The 19,658-nt window shown below is 37.6% G+C and overlaps 1 protein-coding gene across 2 annotated transcripts in view; it reads left to right on the forward strand.

Moving 5' to 3' along the window:
• plch1 (phospholipase C, eta 1) overlaps window positions 1–19,658 on the forward strand; it is a 96,695-nt gene that overhangs the window by 24,107 nt on the left and 52,930 nt on the right. For both annotated transcript variants that reach the window (XM_016562742.1, XM_016562741.1), the window contains exons 2-5: window positions 6,188–6,334; window positions 10,088–10,331; window positions 15,279–15,408; window positions 17,459–17,629. In XM_016562742.1, coding sequence (XP_016418228.1) covers window positions 6,188–6,334; window positions 10,088–10,331; window positions 15,279–15,408; window positions 17,459–17,629 — 692 coding nt within the window. The remainder of the gene's footprint in view (window positions 1–6,187; window positions 6,335–10,087; window positions 10,332–15,278; window positions 15,409–17,458; window positions 17,630–19,658) is intronic.

Below are 19,658 nucleotides of genomic sequence, written 5' to 3' on the forward strand. Positions count from 1 at the left end.
CTTCCGGGAGAATGGCGACTCCACCCCGAGACAGTCCAGCTGATCTGGAGACGCTTCGGAGATGCTCAGGTAGACCTGTTTGCCTCCCCGGACACGTCCCACTGCCAACTGTTTTACTCCCTGTCCGAGGGGACCCTCGGCACGGACGCGCTGGCACACAGTCGTTTAAGACAGTGCTCCTCGCTGCATTGGCTTCAGTTAAGAGGGTTGGGGGACCTGCAGGCATTTTCGGTTGACGATTCGTGCCTTGAATTCGGGCCGGTCGACTCTCACGTTGTCCTGAGACCCCGGCCTGGATATGTGCCCAAAGTTCCCACCACGCCTTTCAGGGATCAGGTGGTGAACTTGCAAGCGCTGCCCTGGGAACCCGTGTGTAGTGATTCCCCTTCGGGTCATCCCACATGTGCATTCTTCCACGGTACGGCTTCCCTCATGGTAAGCCCGTGTCTTTCCCTAGCAGAGATTTCTCTGCCATCCCTGCTGCGTAGTATCTCACCCCAGGCAGGCTGAGTCTACCACAGGGACTTCCATATGTAGCACTGCCCTTGGCCAGTCCATATGTGTAATTCCACATGATACCTCCTATACGCAGGATGTGGCTTCCGTAGCGTTCCCCTACTTGGGTACGCTTTCCCAGTGTTATCCAATGTACCACTGTACGGAACAGCAGTGGCGGACACCTCTGCCTAGGCCCTGTCCTATCTTCTGCCCCAACTGGTGTGGGGGGACTTGCCGGCTTCCGTAGGGCACTGGAGAGGGTCAGCAATAATGGCGTTTTCCTTACGGATCCCAATTCGTCAGTCGCTCTGACGTAACGTTGAACGTGACTGACTGAAAGGGAACGTCTCGGTTACATATGTAACCCTCGTTCCCTGAAGGAGGGAACGGAGACGTTATGTTCCGTCGCCACAGTTGCTGTACCACCGCTGTACGGCCGAAGCCCCCCGCCTCGGCTCCTCAGCGAAAAACTGAATGTGCGTCTGCTCGCGTGCTCCTTATATAACCGCGCTGCGGGGCGGGGTGCGCAACGCAAAGATCGCACGCCAACACTTATTGGCTTGTTTTGTTAACACTCGAAGGTGATTGGTCTCTCTAGCGAAGATCCCAATTCGTCAGACACTCTGACGTAACGTCTCCGTTCCCTCCTTCAGGGAACTAGGGTTACATACGTAACCGAGACGATACTATTAAAGGCAGTCGTGGTCCATAATAGTATATTTTGATGCAGTGTTATTTTAATATCACTGAGATACTATTATAGTTTATAGATACCATTATAGGCAGTCATGGCCTAATGGCTAGAGTCAGACTTGTAACCCAAAGGTCGCGGGTTTGAGTCTCGGTACCAGCAGGGATTGTAGGTGGGGGGAGTGAATGACCAGCGCTCTCATCCACCCTCAATACCACGACTGAGGTGAGACCCTTGAGCAAAGCACCGAACCGCAGCAAAAATTGGGTGCCACTGCTCTGGGTGTGTGTTCATGGTGTGAACAAAATAGAAAAATAATAATAAATTCTGCAGAAAAAAAAGAAAGTCATGCAAGTTTGGAACAACATGAGTGTGAATACATTATTTTTAGGTGAACTATCCCTTTAACATCCTGTCTAGGTAGGCAGCTCACTAGAGCTAGAGTCTCCATTCCCTTAGAGATTATGGACCAGTTTTACTAAACGGCAAAATAGCGTTAGAGCGCAATTCCAAAAAAGCACTAATGGGAGTGGAAATTTCTGCGAGGTGATTTGTTGACAATGTGCAAATTAAAGAACACAGACGCAGCCAGATCATTTCCATAATGACCAACACGATCTACCAAGAGCAGAGCAAATTAGCATCTGCTTTAAGACATGCTTTTTTGGAGCGTTAAATAATGGCGCAAATACCAGTAATTTGATGAGCACAGACGTTAGTAAATTGCATTGTGTGGTTCATTTTAATACTCTCCTCCCATATATTTTGCATCTGAAAGGGAAAAAAATGCTTATTCAATAAGGTCAGGTGCAAAAATAACTGTCCACACCTTTTCAGCGTCTTTAGTAAATCCTGACAGTCCTATTTTAACGCCAAAGGACAGTTTGCGCTGGTGCAAGCTGTTAGGAAATCTGGACCTATGTTGTAGCTTGTTGCTGCTCATGTCTGTATTGCAACGTGTGCTGCAAACTTATGTTGAAACCCAGCTGAAGACATACAGAGTGACCACGAGGGAGAGCGAGAACCTGTGAGAGGGTTTATTTAAGAACAAACAGTGTGTTGCGGGGGAAAGGTGGAGCCACTGCTTTCATGAGAATGAAAATCAATAGTTTTCATCCACAGTAACGCTCACTGACAGTGACTTTATGAACACTGTAAGTTTATAAGGAGAGAAAAATATTGGGGAAGTTTTCTGTGTGTGCAGACACTCCCTGGACTGAAAACGGAGTGTTATTTTATTATCTGTGAATATATATTCTGCTTTTACAGGATGCTGTTTGACACTTTTTCTGAAGAAGGTCCTCTGTTTTTACTTTTCCAGTTCTAAAACTCTGGAACAACAGAGGACTTAGTGTTGGGAAAATAAGATCCAAATATCTGGACAAGATGCCACAAAGGGAAAAGAGTGGATTAAAAGTATCTACATTAAAAAGAATAATAATAATAAAAAAATAAAAAAAACCTTTGGAAGCCAGACTAGGCCAGGCACTTAATAAGACCAGAGAGCATGTACAAATACGTCATTCATTCATTCTGTCACAGTATCTTAATGTGCTTTGGAGAGTGACCTGAATCTTTCATAATAAGAAGGGCTTGTTTGAAGAGGGTGTGCACTTAAGAATCTTTCTCCTTTTTTTTCTATCTCTGCATCTTGTTTTTTAAGATTAACATGGAAGATATCACTTCTAGTTAGGGCACCCCACAACCACGTTGAGAGAAAGTAGAATAAAAAAGGTTTTCTGCACCATTCAAAAGTTTGGGGTCGGTAAGAATTCCTTTCAAAAGTTAATACTTTTATTCAGCAAGTACGCTTGTTAATGTTACAAAAGATTTCTATTTAAAATAAATGCTGTTCTTTTGAACTTTCTATTTATCAAAGAATCCTGAAAAAAATGTATCACAGTTTCCATAAAAATACTAAGCAGCATATTAGAATTATTTCTGAAAGATCATGTGACACTGAAGCCCGGAAATCTATTAAATTGAAAACAGGTATTACAATTTCTAATAAGATTTCGCAACATTGCTGTTTTACAGTATTTTTAATCAATTAAATGCAGCCTTGGTGAGCATATGAGACTTCTTTCAAAAACAAAAAGCGTACCAGCTCCAAGCTTTTAAACGGTACAGTATTTAGGTTGCTTCAATGATGTTAAATAGTATTTTTGACTTAATTTAGATTTGACTCAATTTTTTTTTTCAGTGCAGATGGTCACAACAGCCCACCAAGTTTCAGTGTTAGTGAGGACCCTCAATATGGATAGAGTCTGTCTTTTAGTGTAAATCTGTGGGATTTTTCTGCCAAGCAAAGTCTTAAGAAAAGTAATACATGCAAGCAGTGTAAGGTATCAGTATAGTCGTAATCCTCTTTATTGTCCGTTCACAGGGATAGTTCTGCAGCATCAACATCTCACTCATGTCCATAGCACAGTCAGTGCAGAACATATTACATCCCAAAGTTTATTACTTAAGGTTAGGGGTTTGTTCAGATCTCCTGAGCAATAGTAGTAATACTTTGCGGTGTTTTGGGCAATATAAACAAGTCAACCACACCACACAGTACCTACTTTCAGTCTTCAATCTGGGTGCAAAGTGAACGTCAGTGTTTGGAGACAGTGAGAAATGAAAAAGAGGGTAGAGGGTGTTTTAGAGGGGGAATAGAAACCATTGTCTTTCATGGTCATGTCAAATCTAATTGGATTGTGGATTGTGTCCCAATCTGTGAAGTGCTGATAGTGAAAGTGGGCCGGAGGTTTGGTCGGGACAGGAAGTGGATGCTGCCACTCTTATGCTCTCATTCTGGATGAATAGATGAGTATAGGTGGAGAGGGATACTTTAGATAAATGTACAACATGATCTTTCAATGTCTGGCTTCTATAATCTGGGTCAGAATCATTGTTTTTACCCAGAAACCCATATCTAACATGGATTCTCCATAAGCATCTTAGCTCAGCGACCTGCTCCTTGTCCTGTGTGAATTGGAGCATAAGGAGTATTTTTTCTTATGTATTCTCTCTCTACTGTACTCTATTTTCAGCCGTTTTATCTTTCAATTAATTTCAGAACTGTTAATTCCACTTCATCATCACAGGCCTTGAATTGGCACACAGCGTCTGAGCCTGCGTCCGTTATGTTCTACTAATCATAGCAGAGAAGTGTGTCTTAGCTGTTGATGTGTGTGTGCATCTACATCCTGTTGACATTGTTTCTGAGAGTAAGATTAGATTTTAAACCCTATTCAGTTGTCCTGTCCATTATGTTAAACTCTACTCCAGTTGATCTACATCCTTCCCAGTACTGCTACAAGCGTGTTCGACACGAACTGAAATAGATTGTAATGTTACATAAGTACTGGGGTATTATGCAAATATATGGTGTTAAAATGATCTCTGATGTTTAGAAGGTATTTTCTGAGCATCAGGAAGTTGTGTATGTACAGAGACACTCAAGATGCCTTTTTTTTCGGTAGTAATTTACTCACCCTCATGTTGATCTAACATGGGGAGGGGGTGTTGGGGGATTTTTTTCTAAATGTAAATTTTCAGTGGATAATGATTTATATTTCAATCTGTTTGTCACACAAAATTATCATATGATGTAATATATCAGATGTAAAATACATGCATTAAAATACACACATTAATTGTATTTTACGTTTGAGTCATTTTGCTATGTGCTTTTGTAATATTTTGATTATTTTTTTGTAAGTTATTTTAATTTCAAATTTCTTTCTTTCTTTTCATCTATAATATGTTTTAGTTGATAAAGTTTCAAATTTATTTCAATTAACAAAAACAATTCTTAATAGTTTTGATTTTAGCTAACAACAACAACACTGAGCACATATAACATCCACTTTATTCTTCATTCATTTCAGTTAATGTCCTTGTATTTTCCACAAAAGAAAGAAAATCATACAGGTTTGTGAAAAAATGATGACAATTTTCTTTTTTTTGTGACAATATACTTTTTTTGTTTTATATATATATATATGGTAATTTTTTATTTATTTATGTTGTGTTTTCCTTTTGGTGTGAACCGAACAATTAAGTTGCTCTTTGTTTGGAAACAGTGTATTCATTTCATTTGTCTCCTGTATAGATCACTTGTCGATATCACATTCCATTTTTCGCTTTATATCATCCGAGAGCTTCTTCCTCCCACCACCCCCTCAGGCCACCCCGCTTCGATCGTGTCAGATGGAGAACATACATGTGCTTCACGTACAAAACAGCATTATCTGCTCGATTTCACATTTTCAATTCTCCTTGGCGACTTCACCCTGAAATCACACTGACAGCATAAAGTAGTGCTTGAGAGTATTGTGAATGTTTCACCATCTACTCTGATGGAGTAGATGAACTGGGTGTCACGGTGCAAAGTGATTTAGAAGGAAAAGCAACCATGCCGCATACACACATGCACATGTTCTCCTCTTGAGCTTGTCTTTGCAGCTCTGTTTTGCAGTGAGCCAGCCTCAGCCGCGGCAGAAGTATTATTTAGAGACCTTCAGATATGTCAGCTGATTGGTCCCAGTGGCCCTTTAGGACAGGGAGTTGCCATCTCACTCAGTCAAGAAGATGAACTGGGTTGCAGGCAGCCTCTGCTGTGTTGCATCATTTTGGCTTTTGTTGGACTTCTAGCAGGCCTCTCCAAATTTTCAGCAGGGTTCCTGAACCTTCTTCAAATTAGTTTTTTTTTTTTTGCTTTGGTTGTAATTGTGCAAACCCTGACAGTTATCTAATTTTGTCATATCCCTCTACTCAGTGTGCTCCATAACTGCTCTTCATGTGTCACAATTAAAATGACGCCCATCGTCACACTATCTAAAAATATCCATAGTGCTGTTATCGGTCAATTTATAGCCTCCATCCGTCAACTGTTACTTATTTGTAGTGACAGAATCCATTTTTATGCCATTTTACATTTTCACCTCGCAGTTTAAGTGTGCGTCAGCCCACTCAATGTTTATGCATGTGTTTATTTTGTACTCACAGTTGAGCGATGCATGAGTGTGATGCAGTCGGGGACTCAGATGGTGAAGCTGAAGAACGGTTCTAAAGGTCTGGTCCGGCTCTTCTATTTGGATGAACATCGTTCCTGTATCCGCTGGAGACCGTCTCGCAAGAGTGAGAAAGCCAAGAGTAAGTCAAACACACAGAAATGTATGTAAGCATAACAATATACACAGCTGAAAGATTTTGTTTAATATATGTAAATGATGATGCAGTTTTGTTATTGTTAACTAAAAACTGAAATTATTAAAAAAATTGTTAATTGTTTAATTTTTGTTAATTGAAATAAAGCTGAAATAAATAAAAAAAACTGTAAGAAATGTTGTCGTAACATCTAACTGAAATAGGTTAAGTTGAAATGCTAACATTACTAAAACTATAAGACTGAAATAAAAAAAGAACTAAATCGAAATTTAAAAAGCACTAAATTACTAAATCTTAAAATAAAATTAAAACTATAAATTATAAAATAACACTGGGATGTGCAGTCATCTGAAAATAAACCTTGACAGAGTGATCAGGAATTTTACTTAGGGTTGGTTATCATTTTAATTTTATCAATTCCGATTCTGATTCTGAATACCTGAATACCATGAACAAAAATCAACAGGCTACATAAAAATGAATGAATGAATGAATCAGCGTTCTTGAATGAATCTCTTGTATGATTCAAAGACAAATACATTTTAACAGCCCCTTTTCGCCACCTACTGGTGTAACAATGTAATCGTTACACCATGAAAATAAACCTTCATTTGAAGTGTCAAATTACTTTCAGAAGGTGATTTAATCTATTTTAATTGCTACCGTACACATTGTACACAGTTTATATCTGAACTATAAACTTTTATCCCAGTACTTCTGTGATTTGACCGAAATAATGATACTGTGTGGCTGAAAAGACTGAAGCTGTTTCATTCATGACAGATGACAGCTGCTCTCTTTAGGACAATGGCTGCGCGGACGCAGATTTAAATGTTCAAATCACACTGGTGTGATCGTACGCTGCACGGATGAACCAAGTGATCACAACATTGAAAGGTTGAGGAATGAAACAGACGAATCATTGTAATTTAGGAATAGAATCACGTTGGTGTTTGAATCGTGTTCGCAATATTTAACGATCTATTAAAAATCTTTTAAAGTGCTTTGTCATGTTGGTGGTGACACTTCTCCTGCAACATGTTTAGCTATCACAGATATTATATTTAGCTCGATCCCTGACCATAAGTATCCGATTCTGGAATCGGAATCGATTTTCGATTCCCAACCCTAATTTGATCTAATTTAACTTTAATTGAACTACTTACTAAATAAATAAATTAACATATTTAGAAATATTGATTTCAGTTAAAATGATCTTATATGAGGATAAGAAAATGGAGTGAAATGAGAAAGAGGAAGCTAGCACAGTTATTTAAGAACAAAAGTCAATTAAACATTTTAAATAGCAAGCATTAATTGCAGGAAATACTGTATGGAACAAGATGCACATAAAATGTCCAAATGTGCATAAAAACAAAATGAAATGCAAACACATTTACTAAATAAATTTCATAGTTGTGCATCAAAGTCATATGACTAGGCCTCAAAAAGTCAGAAGTTTTCCTTTCCTCTTTTGCTCTAGTTTCCCCCCCGAGTTTTGTTCTCTAGAAAACATGCAGTGGAAGCTCTACTTCATTTGCAGTCTGTTTTTGCGATATTCCGATTTTTTTTTTCTTTACTTGTATTAAATTCCCTATTAATGGAAACAGCTAGTGACAAATCAGAGTCAGAAACAATCTGCGTTCAATGTGTTCCACATCTGTGGTTTACTGATCTCTTTCTCTGTCACTTTCTTGATGTCTTTTTCTTGTTCGCTCGCTCTCCCTTTCTCTTTTCCTCCCCCTCTTTATAATCTCTGTGTATTACTTGCTCCCTTCTGCTTCCCCATCAAAGCAGCCCATGTAGATTCTGATATGTTGAGTGTCAGAGCGCAGCTCTCCTCTCTTACATAATGGCTGTGTATGAATCACAGGCCAGGGGCTTCCAGAAACACACCACTCTCTCACCATCTGTGTCTGCGCTCTACTCTGCTTGTTTGGGTGAAGTGAATTCTGCATAAGTGCTCCTTTTTTCCCTGGAAGAACGTTCTGTTAGTGTGCTGGAAATAAATCCTGTTCGCTCCTCTCCATATTCACTTTAGGCTTTTGTTAACAGAGCTGATCTGACCTAGCCCAGATGGGTGGATTATTGCACACTATGGTTAAAAAAAAGCTCAAGTGCTATTGTCCCCTCCATCTCACCCACTTTCTCCCCACCTTCTCTCTATTTTGCCACTGTCATGTTTGTGAACTGCTCTCATAAGATAAGCCTCTTTGTTAGTCCATTTGCATAATTAAAAAAAAAAGACAGATTGTGCCCAGCTCATTGTCAGGTTAAGGGATCAGCACCAGAATCAATGGCTTTGATGTTACTTGGCTTTCCAGAACACACACAGAGCTGTTTGATAAGATTATTATCATAACAGGAAGTGTTAAAGATCTGTGTTAAAGGAGTAGCTCATTCAGAAATAAAAAAAAATGCTGACATTTTATATTCTGCTCATGTAATTCCAAACCCGAATGCTGATATTATTTTTTTCAGTGAAACACAAAAATAAATTTTTCTGTAGAGTCTTCATACTGAAATCTAAAAGGATATTAGAACCAAAAATGACAAGTATGTTATCATTTACTCACCCTGATGTCGTTCCAAGACTGTATGACTTTCTTTTTTTTTTTTTCTGTGTAACATAAATTAAGATATTCTGAAAAATGTCTGTTGTTTTTATTATTATTATTATTATTTTTTTTTATAATTGAAGTCAATGGTCAGGAGAACTATTTGGTTCATCAAAAGAAAGTAAGTCACACTGTTTGGAACGATACAAGAATTTAGATTTTTGGGTGAACTATACTATTGAATTCATTATTCATGGTTAATCTTACTTACTTTACACAAGAATATCTTTTTATTTTTTATTTTTTTTATTTGCTTCATTAAAGGTGACATAATAGTTTACTATCAGCTCCTGTTCCTCACACAAAGCTTTTAAATAGATTCGGAAGACTTGGAATAAAGATACACAAGTGGTTTTATGACACTTTTATGGTGCTACTTTCAGGAGCCTGACAGCTGTGGTCACTATGAACTGAAAAATTCTACTTTTGTGTTTCACAGAAATAATAACAGCATACTGTATGAGTTTGAAATGACATGTGGTTGTGTAAAAAAGACAGAATTTTCTTGTTGGTGTGAAATATCCCTTTGAAAGGGAACTGCTGAAAGACTGGTTTGGGTTTAGATGTTGATAAGACTGAAGTGGACAGAAAGCACTCAGTGCCTGCAGAGGCTGTCAAGAATTGTGCTTTCATGTAAAGCAACACAACAAACACTCGGCTGCCAACACCAAAGCCTGGATTCCCTTATGGGAAACCAAAGAAATTGTGACTAATAATGAGAGCAACAGAGAGCAAAAGGCACTGGGAGGAAATAGTGCTGAAATCTAATTACATATCGTTAAGGTCCAATGCTTTAAAAGTGAAAAGAGAGACAGACATGAGGAAGATGGGGAAGTAGGGGTGATAACTGTCACATTTTGCCACTCCAAATAATTCTTTATTCAGTTACAGAATCGGATAATTATCATGAACACATTTCCACTTCAGTTTCTGTTCATTTCATTTTAAATTAAACTGTTCACCCAAGCAAATCTTTTATTGTAGTGGAGTAATATGGGTCAGATCGCTGCTGGCAAGGCTTTTGCTAATGAAAGTATCTCTGCGTGTTGGTCATCCATAGCTAATGGCTCATTGTTTCAGGGGTTCAAAGATCATGTTCTCTTTTCTCTCTCCCTTGCAGTCACCATCGACTCACTCTACAAGGTCACAGAAGGTCGTCAGTCTGACATTTTCCATCGCCATGCGGAAGGGAACTTTGATCCGAGCTGTTGTTTCACTATTTACCACGGCAACCACATGGAATCTCTAGACTTGGTTACCTCAAATGCAGAGGAAGCGCGGACATGGGTGACCGGACTCCGATATCTGATGGCCGGTATCAGTGATGAGGATTCGCTAGCCAAGAGACAGCGCACACATGACCAATATCCTTTACTGCAAGATGGATGATGGACAGATGGATGCATTTATTACATTTACTCATCTCCATGTTGTTTTTCCTGGGGACCACGAAAGGAGTTGTTTTGAGAAATGTTCAAGCTGCTCTTTTCCATGCAACAAATGCATATTTTCAATTATATACGCTACTTTTCAAAAGTTTCAGGCGAGTAAGAATTTAGAATTTTTTTTGAAGGAAGATTTTTTTGCTCACCAAGATTTCTTTGATGCATTTCTTCGATCAAAAATGCAGAAAAAACAGTAATATTATGAAATGTTATTACAATTTAAAATAACAATTTTAATTTGACAATTTTAAGTTTTCTATTTTAATATATTTTAAAATGTAATTTTTACCTGTGATGGCAGTGCAGAATTTTCAGTAGCCATTCTTACTGTCACATAATTCTTCAGAAATCATTCTAATATGCTGATCTGGTGCTCAAGAACCATTTATTATCAGTGTTAATAACAGTTGTGCTGCTTAATAGTTTTGCAGACATCATGATACATTTTTTTGATGAACAGGAAGTTCAAAAGAACAAAATTTATTATATATATATATATATTTTTTTTTAATTATTATTTTTTTTAAAGGTCTTTACTGTTGTTTTTGATCAAGATAATGCTTCCTTGCTGAAAATAAGTATTAATTTGTTTACAAATTATTTTTTTTATTTATTTATTGCTATGTAAAGCACCTACCTGTATTATTATTATTGTTATTATTATTAAATTGCACATAGTTCCTCACACAAAACTATAATATGGCTTTGAAGGACTTCAAAAAGAGCACACAATTCATATATTTAATTATTATTTTTTTTAAAGGTCTTTACTGTTGTTTTTGATCAAGATAATGCTTCCTTGCTGAAAATAAGTATTAATTTGTTTACAAATTATTTTTTTTATTTATTTATTGCTATGTAAAGCACCTACCTGTATTATTATTATTGTTATTATTATTAAATTGCACATAGTTCCTCACACAAAACTATAATATGGCTTTGAAGGACTTCAAAAAGAGCACACAATTCATATAGACTACTTTTATGGTGATTTGTTTTTGTCACTGCCTTCGTTGTATGTAAAAGAGCAGCTTTGACATTCAGAATTCAATAGAACAGAACATAATTTTCATTTTTGGCTGAACTAATCATTTGATGGAGGGATTGAGGAGAAGTTGAATACATTTTTGGATAAATAGATGGAAGCAGAGAGGGAAGGAACGATTTGTGATCAATTTTGACTGATTGATTTAGACCGATTTTTCAAAAGAGAGAGAGATGTACAAAGAGGGAGATAGTGTGAGCTCTTTGAGTCAGTCTGCCTGTGAGCAGTTCACTGCTTCAGGGAGACTTCCTCTGCAGGGAGTTCTTACAGAAGCACAGCCTCACATGAAAGGACCAGCCTTAGAGGAAGAGGAGCTAAAAAGCCAGAGCTGCTCATCCTCTCCTCCCTTATGTTTATGTCTGTTATTCTCATTAAAGAGGCGTGAGTCATCAGGAGGCAGTCATTATAATCCTCCATAACAGTAGAAACACAGCATATGGCCGCTGGTAATTTCACTTATGCTTTCAATCTAGACGCCAGTTCAACTGTGACCCGTTTTATTGTTGTGCATAAAGAGATTCCAGTGCCCTTTGTTTTAAAAACACAATCTTGGAGGAACCAGACGAGCAGAAGAGAGCAATCCTAAAGTATTTTTAGACTTTAAACTGTCTTCAGATTGAGGATGGTGTGAGACTTGGTGGACTATAAGATGGGCAACTCATGCACAAACACAGGTCACAGTTATTGTTGTCCTCCAAATTTTCACAGGCGTAATCCAAATTGACGTGATTTGCCACAGTGATCAACAACTTAGTTTGGCTTGGTTTGTATGGAAGTAAAATACTGACAAAAGTCTTCGAAACAAAAAAGCATGTTAGATTGCACTGTGAAAATTGCAGTTAGATTGCACTTTGCAGTGAAAAAATAATGCCTTGCATTAACAGGGCTTGCATTTTTAGGGGCTGAAATTTAACATTGTTGTTTATTTAAGCCGTCAATATTTCAATTCAAAATATTTCACACACATTTTCATAATTAAAAATTCAATAATTTATATTCACCTTAATATTCGACAGGCAATTTTCAGTCCATTTTATTTCACTTTACAAATTCACTTCTTTATATAAAGATCAGTGATTACAACTCAGCGTCACACAAGTCATGATATAAAGTTAAGGAAACTAAGCAACCGAAATGAATATCTTAGATGTATTGTTAGCTCTGTATATCAGCGTTGGGTAAAATAGCATTATAATCTCCTTTGGTAGAGAAATCTGCTTACATGTGGCTACACGGGGAAACGAGTAACAGCGAAGATGCTGAATTAAATGCAAACACAGCTTTTGAGTCTTAATCAGCTTTTCCGCATACACATACTGGCCCTGATAATCATAACTTACCGCTTGCTCCATTTCTGCAAATCAGTTTCTGTGAATGAATAGGGCCTTTCGCACCGCGGGAACCTTTTCATAGTACCAGAACTAATTGTGGAACTACGCACTTTTTGGCGTTCGCACCGCCGGAACTAGGTGCGATTTTAGTACCGGACTGCCTTTTTCGAGAACCAAATTAGCTCCTACTCCAGAGCAGGGTCTAACCAGCAGTACTGGGAAATAGTTCGCGCAAAATCGTCCCAGTACTTTAGTACTGTACATTTAGTTCTGGAACTAAAGCGGTGCGAAAGGCCCTAATGACTTGCTCTACCTGTTGCTTTGGTCTTGCGCCACCTGCTGGTGTGCGACTAACAGCAGATGCAGATCATGCACCAGTACTCTACTGCTATTCCTGCAGCTCCTGGATGTGCAATGCTGAATTTTCTGCCGAATTTGAACCACTGAATCAGTGGAAGCGAATTTGTAAAGTGAAATAAAATGGACTGAAAATTGCCTGTTGAATATTATACATCATATTTTAAACAGATTGAATATTTTGGAAGTGAACTCTGGAAAGTGAATATGAATTATTTAATTTTTAATTATGAAAATGTGTGTGAAATGTTTTGAATTGAAATATTGACAGCTTAAATAAACAACGATGTTAAATTGCAGCCCCTAAAAATGCAAGCCCTGAAAATACAAGGCATAAAAATGCAAGCACTGTTAATGCAATGCATTATTTTTTCAGTTAGTGCAATTCAACATGCTTTTTTGTTTCAAAGACATTTGTCATTATTTTACTTCCATATGTTTGAAAGTGACTTGTGAGCAGTGCTTCATACATTGCTATACTATTGAATATAGACAATGAACCTTTTTGCCTGCAAAATTGTTAATGTGAAATGTCCGCACCTTGAGACCGTAAGTCTGGGGATTGATACTCATTTCCGAATTTAATTAGATTCCAATTCGCAAATCCTGATTTTGATTCAGTTATTAAAACTGAAGTTTAAAATAATCTTCAAATTGCATTTCTTCAGTAACTTATTTGATTCATTAACCGCTCTGATCACTCTGATTCAGTGTTCATTCAGTGAAGAATTCATCAGAGTGATTCAAACTAACTCATGAGTCTTTTTGAGTGATTCGTTTTTGAGTGAAAAGTCACTTGTTACATTGTTTGCTCTGTATGCTTTTGATTAAGTACAACGAATGAAAATGCTTTGTTTGTTTGTGAATCTGACTTCCTTGCATGCTACTGTGTACAGCCCATGAGAACATTATTATGTGCCATTATTTTGTGGTACACACCATTTTTTTTTATATCTTTCCACATTCATTTCAGGCTGCAAACCTGTAAAATATGGCTGAAAAAGCAGGACACTCACAGTGTAAAAGATTGATCTTGAAATTTTGAAAATCTATATTTTTAGCGTGCCCTAAAAACAGCCAGATATTTCTATCACACACAGGAACACAAGCATAGAAATTTACCCACTCACACCCGCTGTACAAGACATGCTTAATAGATCAAAGAAAACAGATTAACATTAAATGACATGTAATATAATACAGATATTCTGCTTCATACAGCTCTGGTTAAATGTTAATGCCCCTCTGATTAGCCTTACTAATCGCGCCGCTGTTACCTGAATTGACCGCTATATTTGGATGACTTTCAAAGTCTGTCCCTTGTCTGCAGACCCTTCCAAGTAGTCTCTGTTTTCTTTTCAGTCACAGAAGCGCTGCCTCTTTCCTGCCTGTAATTACATCCATCACAGGTTTTCTGCCAACTGTCATACTTCATAAAACCAGACTTTACTTCTTCCACAGTATAGATGATCTACAGTATTTCATGAAAATGTATCAGAATTCATCAAATTTATTAGAATTACATACAGTATTACATAAAGAAATTTATTATCCACACATAAATATCTTGAATATCATGCATTTGCCCTCTAATTGGATTGAGATCCAGCTCTTTGTTTTCAACATATCATAACTCGGGACCTATTCACTTTATGAGACAAATAAAGCAGCCCAATCGCACTCAACAGATGGGCTGACACATTAAAACAGAGCTTTGCTTATTTCAACTGTCAGGATGGCCATTTTTCATGAAAAATCAATGAAAATGCACACTTGCACTCACAAGAAACCTTGCGTGTCCTTACTGTGTGTTTGTCAGCTATGAGATTCTCTTAGTTGTGCATTAGAGCTAATTGTGTTACAGCTCTGAGAAGAGAGAATGATGAGCTCATCCACTCCTGATGTGCACAGGCAGAAAAGTAATATAGATAATAATGTTCCTAATTAGGTTTCGTTTAAAGAGACAGACCACCCAGAAATGAAAAGCATACAACACTTTCATTTTGTGATGACTTTTTCTGTTTGCACTGTGTTGCCATCCTGAAAACCATTTGTCACACATGTCACAGTGTAACTTGATTCTGTGTTGTCCAGCTTTTTCCCTGGTGGTCTTTTCTCTTAACCTTGCTGTAAGTGGATGAAGCAGACCTTCGAGGAGGCTGATAAGAATGGAGATGGTCTTCTGAACATTGAAGAGATCTACCAGCTTTTACACAAGTTGAACGTCAACTTGCCTCGCAGGAAAGTCAAACAGATGTTCCAGGTATGTGGGGAAGACTGGAAAAGTGGAAGCCTTAAAGGGACAGGACACCCAAAAATGAGACGTTTTCATTTAGTCATCAGATGTATGTGACTTTCTTTCTTCAGGTGAATGCAAATTAAGATTTTTAGTGATATAATCCCTCTCTGTGAGTTCATATAAACACAATTTGAAGTTCACGGGAGAAGTGAGCTTACGTTTATGTCAAATGTAAACTCGACCCTCATTAAAACCATGTACGACAGGTGGCCGAGAGTGATGGTTTATAGTTAAACAAGTTTAAAATTTTAGTATTTTTCTTGCACAGACCTATCGTTTTGCTTCAGAAGACATTGATTCATGCACTGGTAGTTGTATGGATTACCATCATGATGGCTGCATGTACTTCTTGTAGCTTCACTATTTGGGAACCTGTAAACTTGCATTATATAAGCTCACAGAGATTGATTATTTTTTCTAAATGTCTTGGTTTATGTTAATCTAAGAAAACAAAGGCATGAGGATGAGTGAATTTTTGGAGATCATTTTTGGGATGAGAGATTTTTTTTGGGGGGTGAACTGTCCTTTTAATGTAAATGGTGTCTGATATGTTGATAAGTCTCGTGAAATTCAGTCAGTATTTCCCTTGCTTTGTAGAAAGTGTGATTTAATCAGGCTCAGGCTGTTCCCTCTAGGCAAGGTACAAATTATAATTTTAAACATCTCATTGTTTTCTTTGTACTATTTGTTGAGTATAGCTGTGCTAACACCATTGTCTTCTATATTGCACCTTATGATTAAGGTCTTGAAAGTTGTATCTCCGTTTTTAGTCTAGTTTTAATAAATGAAAACGTGACATTTTAGCAATAAGATTATTATTAATTAACCGTACAGCAGTATTAATTTTGGCAGCCATTTTTTATTTAGTCTTAGTCTTACTCAAATGTACATTTTAGTTATCATATTTAGACAAACTTGTGCTGTTTTTGTTTATTCAATGAAATGTATGAGCATTTTAGTAAGGTTTTAGTCAAATCTTAGTCACATTTTCGTCATGCAACAGAGAAATTCCTAGTAATTCCACTAATTCCATAATTGCAATAGTCTATTTCTCTATTAAAACAACAGCGATTGAGTAAGTGTATTTATTCAGCGATCACAATCGCAAACAATAGAGTGAGATATCATGACAGAACACTGACTGGCTGAATGACGCTTTCATTTAGATCGCTAAACTTCAGCTTGTTTGTTTTTCAGATCATCTGGTGATCATCGCATGGTTGCCAGATTGCTTAAAATAAGCAAAACACACTCTTGATATCTGCCAACCGCACTAATGAGAGCTCGCGTAGTAGTGGCGTGTAGAGCAGTCTGCAATAACATTTTGTCTCCTTTTTTGACTAAAATAAAAAGAGGTTTTTGGTAAAGTTTTTATCTTTTTGAATACATTTTAGTCTCGTCTTATTTCGTCAAAGAAATTGCATGTTGATATAGTCTTAGTTATCGTTTATTGACCTTATTGTCGTCTTGTCGTCTTCTCGTCTTAGTCATGGGAAGAAAGCTCGTCAACGAACATTTTTCGTCATAGTCTTCGTTAACGAAATTAACACGAGTACATACGAATATAATATACAGAAGGCTATACGCTCCAACATTCCATGCTGCAGTTCCACATCTCACCTCAGCGTGGCTCTGTTGAAGCAGCGGTTTATATCCCTGTCAATGTATCTCCTGCACTCTCTCACGTGAAAGACATTGAACTTGAGCTAATACTGAGCAGTAGTAGTTTTGACAGTAAAAGAGAGATGGAGAATTGTGACAGAGAGAGATGGAGGATGACAAAATGAAGACTTTTCACTTAAACTGAGACTGTTGTTCAAAAAGGTCTATTTATACTATGATCATAGAACAGGCATGATGAGAAAATTTTTTATTTTATATTTTAAGCTAATCTTCCTTTTATGCATAACGATTGTAGTAGTAGTAATTATAGTAAAGGCATTTAAGGATATTTTCTCTTCAAAGCTTTGAAACCCATTATGTATCTTTGCTCTTTCTCTGCATGTGTTCACAGGAAGCAGACACTGATGACCAGCAGGGAACACTGACGTTTGAGGAGTTCACTGTCTTCTATAAGATGATGTCGTTAAGGCGAGACCTCTATCTGCTGCTCATGTGCTTCAGTGAGAAGAAGGATCACCTGACCGCAGAGGAACTCGGCAACTTTCTGCGTGTGGAGCAAAAGGTCAGTGTAACATTTCTTCCTGATCAAAACCTGTGACCTCTCAGATTCGATATTGTGTCTCTTCATTTACCATATTTATATGTCATTCTCATCTCAGAATTGAAGCTTGGATGCATGTTAAGGGCCAGTACACATGTTCCAGTGGCAATGTCTGTTTATGATATTTTCATGCTTTTATGAACATACATGATTATTGGAGAAGCTCTCTCCCTCAGCCTTACATAGTGTTTTAAATGTAAATCCCATAAGCACTGTCCTGACTGATGTCCCGTAACCGCTTTTGATGCCAAGCTCTTAGCCTCTTCCTTTTCCTCTTCAAGCTCTTGCATCATACTGTGTGCTGTCTGTATAGTGAAATGGTCCAAAGTTGCCTTGTCACTATTAGACAGGCGTTGAAGCTCCTTATTCATCAAGTAAAATTTTTATTTTACATATAATAAAAAAAACAAGAATCTACTTAAAGCATCCAAGCCTATACTTCCAAGCACAGATATCTTATGGCTTTAGTTCCTCCTATTGGTTCTTACATTAAAGAGCAGGTCATATGGGTTTTCAAAAAATATATTTTTTGCAGTTTGTAACATAGCTATCCTTCATTGTAAAGAGTCTGAAAAGTTGTTAATCAGAAAAGTGCATCATAAATAAAGATATTGTCTCTCAAAAGAAAGAGTCGACTCTGAACCGCCTTAACGAGTCGTCATGTTTTCGAATCTTCTGCCCAGGCCCGGATTGGCCATCGGGGGCACCGGGAGATTTGGCCCACTTCCCCGTTTTTTATTTTTTATTTTTTTAATATTTTATATTTTATATTTTTGCCTTCCCAATGTACCTAAGTGATCATTTCCGATTTTGTCATTCGATAATAAATCATAAATCGGTCAGCCTTTAGCTCCCGTCAAACGGTTTCGAACAGAGTAATCAATGTGCGGGACTCGAGGAAGGAGAGGAAGCATCCAGAAGAAGCAGTGAAATGTAGCGAGATTACTGACCTGTTCAAGGATTGAAGTGCAGGTCAGTTTCATCTGTAAATAGCCTACGCTACTGTAGTTTTGTCTTTACTAACCTAGTTGAGTAGCTATTAAACTGCTATCACATGTTAGGAGCACCCCATTATTATCATCAGTCAGAATACTGTGCTAAAGAACATCATTATCGATTGTAAAGTTACATTAATAAATTATATGTAGGTAGGGAGCTAGAGCAGTCAGCAACACACCAATAATATGAGTTACAGCCTAATAATGCAATAGTGTGTTCAGTATTATGCTTTTTCAATAAATGCCGCCCACTAATTTAGACATTTAGGCACTTTAGAAAATGTGTTTTAATATATTTGTATGAAATATAGGTTTGTTAAATCTAGGGTATTTAAGTCATTTTAAGATAAATAACAATATTCTGTGCTAACAAATATTGCGAAGAGGTGGTTGTTTTGCAACAAGGACAAAGTGACCTGCTGGTGAAGAAGTGACAGGTACAAGAAAAAAAAGGAAGAGACAGAGATATTGGGGAAAATGTAGAAAAGGGACATGGAGGTGCAGTTCAAGAGACAACCTTTAATTATTTTCCACGGCTAAGGATTTAGACCTTTTTATGTGATGGCCATACAAATAATAGGGTTGTCTGTATGCCTGAATGAGTGTGAGATTTCCCGGCCTGAAATTGCGTCCCAGTCCGGCCCTGCTTCTGCCTGTTACCTATATACGTCACAAGGTAACACATTTGCATAATCCCCGCCTGCCCGCGAAACACGAACACTCTGACCTGCCCACAAACACTTCCGCTAGTTAGTGTGTTTACATCATGTCGAGAAGACATCATGCGTTTTCAGCCTCACTGGGCAATGGGCATTCTAACACAGTTCCCACTCGTGCACCTCAAATAAGTAAATAATAATAATGAATGCAATAAAACTGCTGTCACATCACATAGGTTGTTTGCAATCACGTGATTCTGATGACTCGCGAAATGCAGCCGGAGGGCAGGAAGTGATTTTTCTCCATAGAAATCACTAGCAGAAACTCAAAAT

This window comes from Sinocyclocheilus rhinocerous, unplaced genomic scaffold (genome assembly GCF_001515625.1).
Source record: "Sinocyclocheilus rhinocerous isolate Xijiao unplaced genomic scaffold, SAMN03320098_v1.1 scaffold1852, whole genome shotgun sequence".
Taxonomy (NCBI): Eukaryota; Metazoa; Chordata; class Actinopteri; order Cypriniformes; family Cyprinidae; genus Sinocyclocheilus; species Sinocyclocheilus rhinocerous.